Source organism: Austrofundulus limnaeus, unplaced genomic scaffold (genome assembly GCF_001266775.1).
Source record: "Austrofundulus limnaeus strain Quisiro unplaced genomic scaffold, Austrofundulus_limnaeus-1.0 Scaffold1828, whole genome shotgun sequence".
NCBI lineage: Eukaryota > Metazoa > Chordata > Actinopteri > Cyprinodontiformes > Rivulidae > Austrofundulus > Austrofundulus limnaeus.
In genome coordinates this window covers 7,000-12,030 of record NW_013954230.1, presented here as the reverse complement: position 1 = coordinate 12,030, position 5,031 = coordinate 7,000, and the positions used below count along the sequence as shown (strand labels likewise).

Below are 5,031 nucleotides of genomic sequence, written 5' to 3'. Positions count from 1 at the left end.
GTGTGTGTGTGTGTGTGTGTGTGTGAGAGAGAGAGACTGTGAGTGTGTACCTGCAACAGAGTGCTGGCAATCTCCAGGTTTCCATGGAGACATGCGTAAATCAAACATGTGTTCCCATAATGGTCCTTCTTGTTTAGCTTTGCGTTACACTCCAGCAGAAACCTCACAACCTGAACATCAAAATGACAGAATTTTAGCCTCAATATTAACCACAACATTTAATTCCAGGAAACATTTTTTCCTGGAAAAAAATTAACATTTTTTTGCAAAAAAAAAAGATCCAAAGATCTGAAGAGTGAGTCAGTACATCGATCAACTCATTTATTGATTGATTAAATATATCTTTTCACACCTGAATGGGAAAGCAATTACAACCAGGTACTGAACAGACAAAGGTTTAAGTAGCATTAATTCAAATTTAATTACTAATAGTTCAAGTTAATGTACCATTATCTTAATTTTATAAAGCATTATCTCAAGTTTGTATAGATCAAAAAGTAAAAAAAAAAAAAAAGGTAGTTCCTCTGGACGGGTTCATCTTTAATGAAACGTTTTGTCTCCTCAAAGAGACTTCTTCAGACTGAAGAAGTCTGATTTTTCTACCTGGATTACTGAGATGCATCAGGACAAGTTTATTTAGCATTATCTGAAGTTTATTTAGCATTATGTCAAGTTTAAGTAGCATTTACTCAAGCTCAATGTAGCATTAACTTCAGCAAATGCTAAAATTAACGTAGCACTAGCTCAATTACTAATGGTTCATGTTAATGTATCAACTTAGTCAGCAGAGGTTCAATTACCAATAGCTGCGGTTTAATTAGCAATAGCTTATGTTTGTTAGCTCAAGTTTATTCTGCATTACTTCAAGTTTAATTACCATTGATTCATGTTTAAGTAGCAATAACATAAGTTTATTTAGCATTAGTTCAAGTTTATTTAACATTAGCTAATGTTGAATTAGCAATAACTTAAGTTTAATTAACAGTACCAATAGTTTGACTTTTACAAAGCACTGACTATATGAACAATAAAATCTGCCTAAAACTATCAAAAATAAAACTGTTAAAAATAAATTCATTCATTAATCAGTCAATAAATAAAAACATCAGAAAGATCAAATAAAAGCTCTAAAACATTTTTCTAAATAAATAAACAAATAAATAAATAAATAAATAGATTTTAACTCTGAGGGAACAGTGGCATCTGTATTTATTATGTAGGGCTTAGTTTCAGGGTCTGAAGGACTTGTCCCAGCTCACTGGGTCCTACCTGAATGTGGCTGTTCTGGCTGGCCAGGTGAAGGGGCGTGGTGCTTTGGTTGGTGCGGGCGTTGACGTTGGCCCCGTGGCGTATCAGCATCACGGCCAGTGCAGCGTGGCCGTGCAGAGCGGCGACATGCAGGGGCGTGAACCCGTCTGCGTTACAGCTGTTCACGCCAAGAACTCCTGCCTGTTGCACCGACAGCTGCAGGACATCAGAGACGTATGTCAATAGCAGTCCAACACCCTCACATTCTGACAGGCCAACATCACACCACAAACTGTCCCACCTTCTGAGTAGGAGCACAGTTTGGACACTGACACAGAGGATGGCAGACTGGCGCCTCAGACTGTATCTCTTCTTCATCTTCCTCATCATCGGTCCATTCCAAGAGGTAGCGCACCTGAGATGCACACATCATTACTGCTAAGCATTGAATGTTTAAAACCAACGAAGTTCCTTAAACTTACCATCTGCACGTCTCCATCAGCGACAGCCCTCAGCAGCTTCTCCACCTGTCAGACACATACATCATCATCATCAGACACCATCACTGCTGCAGCTCTGGCTCTGCTCAGGCTCTAGACTGGACTGGTCTCACCTCTCTGTGTCGGACCCGCTCCGACTCTGGCCTGACCTCTGGACCCAGAGACGACGTGCTGGAGACAGATGAGCGGCGGCTGCTGCAGTTTGAGGTCAGAGGGGAGCCACTCGGAGACTGAGAGACCAGAACATGGGCATGGATGAAGACTGAACATCTTTTCTTACAGGAAATAATCAGAACTAAAATGAGGAGGGCCTGATAAGAATCTGAAAAACTGAACAGAAATAAATCATAGAAAACTCTGCTTTGGGGCGGCTGTGGCGGAGTGGTTAGGGGAGTCGTCCTGGAACCAGAAGGTCACTGGTTCGATCCCCCGTCCAGCCGTCTCAGTCGTTTGTGTCCTTGGGCAAGACACTTCACCCACCTTGCCTACTGATGGTGGTCAGAGGGTCCGGTGGCGCCGATGCATGGCAGCCCCACCTCTGTCAGTGTGCCCCAGGGCAGCTGTGGCTACAGTGTAGTTTGCCATCATCAGTGTGTGAATGTGAGTGTGAATGGGTGAATGTCTGTTAGTGTAAAGCGCTTTGGGGGTCCGGAGGGACTTGAAAAGTGCTCTATAAGTTCAGTACCATTTACCATTCAACTTACTACAACCACGATTTAAAATCATTAAACCTTCCATATTAAATCAGCTTTAAGAGTTGTCCTTTTTTCTATTCTTCTGAAGGACGTTACAAACACTCCTGATCAAAATTTTAAGACTTTGCATTTTGCATTGCTGGCTTTTAAGAAGGTTCTAAGTAGAGCTTTGAAATGTAAAAAGATGAAATGGGCATGAGTCATTTTATTGCAAACAAGTATTAACTGAATAAACTGAAAAAGGCTGGTTATCAGCAGATCAAAGGTTCGGGTGGGCGTGTAGGGTCCTAACCTCAAGTAGGGGTCTCTTCAGGACATGTCCTGTGGGCGGAGACGACCATATTCGTGATTGGCGGAGGTCGAAGTGGGCGGAGACGACCCAAGAGACATGATTGGTCGGATTGGGGTTTGAGGAGGCTGGAGGCAACATGTTTTTTAAGATTAATTTTAGTCATAATTTGAGAAATGAAAGTGCTAGCGGCACGAAATTTGAACGTCGTACAAGTGAAAGGATGTGTAACAATATGGCTCGTCAAAACATCCCTAACCAGGTTGTAAAAAATTATTTTTAGCTATCTTTTTACAGGCTGATTAGGGATGTTTTAACCAAGCCATATTGTGACACATTCTTCCACATGCTACTCCCCGCTGCCTCCAGCCTCTTCAAACCCTACAGACAATCCGACCAATCACGTCTTTTGAGCTGTCTCCGCTCACATCAAGACCTCTGCCAATCATGATTTGGGCCATCTCCGCCCACAGGACATGTTCTGCAGAGACCCCACTTCTCTCTTTCCTCAGGTGATTAGGATGTTAGATCAGTAGCTCAATGTTCTATACATCCCACCACTGACCACTTCTCCAGTTCTATTATTTCACAAAAATCAACATAGTTTGGACCTGCACTTTAATGGCTCCTACTGGTCTATTTCTCATCCCTCATCTCGTATAAACTCACTCTGAATCTTACTCAGGAGTTACACCTCCCTTGGTTTATCCCCTTTTTCCCATCACACACTATCTGCTTTTGATGCACAAAATACAATTATAATATAACTACATTGTCAGAATATATCTGTACACTCAACTTTGCAATATTGTATGTTTACAGTGTAAGTGTATTGTGTAGTGAAAGTCTTTTCAATTTTTTATTTTTTTATTCTTTTGAGTGTATCGATACTTCTTTTGTCTCTTTATGTTTGAATATTGTAATATTATAATCTGCATACAAGTGGGAATTTGCACCCAAGTTTTTCACTCACCTGTCTGCCTGTGCTTATGTGATGTGACAATGAACCTGATTGATTGATTGATTGATTCAGTTTTGTGTCTTGGGCAGAACAGATGAAACTCACATCAACGCTGCTGGACTGATGGCCGTTCTCCAGCGACTGGAACAGCAGGAGGATCTACAGGAAAAATAAAACACAAGAGCATGTTTTTATTCATTTCCCTTTACAGCTGAACATTTTACAGCCTCGGCGTGTTCAGGCGCACACACCCTGCCCTCTGACCTTGGAGTTGAGAACACAATGCAGAGGAGACTCTTTGTTCCTGTTGAGGATGTGGGTGCTCGCCCCATTCTCCAGCAGCACCTGGATGATCCCCTCGTAACCCCAGCGCGTGGCCATGTGCAGCGCCGTGTCGCCTTTATCGTTCTGCAGGTCCAGGTGGCACGTTTGGATGTCGTAGTACACCAAGGCTTTCACACACTGAGGAGAGGAACAAACAGAACCAACAATGGGAGATGATGTCATCCGTGAAGGTTTGAACTGAGTCGCTGTTACTAGCAAAACCCAACTAATTAGATTATTAGCACTTTCAATATAAGACTCTTAAAATAGGTGTCTCTGGCTGTATATATAGTTTTTATGTAGTTCTCATTTTTATGAGACTTGACACTCAGACTTGAGCTGCAAAAGCATTTATTCTGCTCTGGTGGTTCCTCAGAGCTCAGAGGGATTTGAGAATTATGTTCCAGCTGACTGAGAGGTTAGAGAGGTCTCTCCAGAACAAAACACCTGAAAGCTGTTTGAAGGACCCTCAAACTGTGTGGTCTGAATGCCTAAATAAAAAGCATTTTACCCAACCCAACACTGACATCCTGCACCTGAACACGAGACATTCTGTTGGACAGGAAGTGAGTGATTGACATACGTCCTCATGCCCGTACATGCAGGCGAAGTGCAGCGGAGTGTTGCCGTTGTTGTCCCGAGCGTCAGGATTCGCCTTGTAGTGCAGTAGCAGCAGCTGGAGAAGAGGGGGTGGGGGGCACATACGTCACATAAATTCAATCTGAACAGTTTTAATTCTGTTTATTTATTATTACTTTATTCATTTAATAAAAAATTCAGACAAAAAACATGAATCAAATTAAATGAAAGGTAGAGAAAGATGAAAAAAATCTTATAATATCCGCCCCTATAAAAAACATAAATATTAACAATATGTAGAGGTAACCCTGGTGAAAAAAAACTTTTCTATTGTTTATTTTCTTTGTCTTTGATTTTATATTTTTACACTTACAAGAAGAAAATCATTTTAAAGTGTTTTTATTTTCTTTAAGTGAATAGGACAAAGTCCTATAC

General features: G+C 41.4%; 1 protein-coding gene across 1 annotated transcript in view; it reads right to left on the bottom strand.

Annotated features, from left to right (window-relative positions):
* ankrd27 (ankyrin repeat domain 27 (VPS9 domain)) overlaps positions 1–5,031 on the bottom strand; it is a gene marked incomplete at its 5' end in the record, with an annotated part of 18,759 nt that overhangs the window by 6,894 nt on the left and 6,834 nt on the right. The window contains 8 exon segments of the mRNA XM_014033751.1: positions 51–170; positions 1,270–1,464; positions 1,550–1,663; positions 1,731–1,775; positions 1,862–1,978; positions 3,799–3,852; positions 3,958–4,155; positions 4,601–4,693. Of these exon segments, the coding sequence (XP_013889205.1) occupies positions 51–170; positions 1,270–1,464; positions 1,550–1,663; positions 1,731–1,775; positions 1,862–1,978; positions 3,799–3,852; positions 3,958–4,155; positions 4,601–4,693 (936 nt within the window).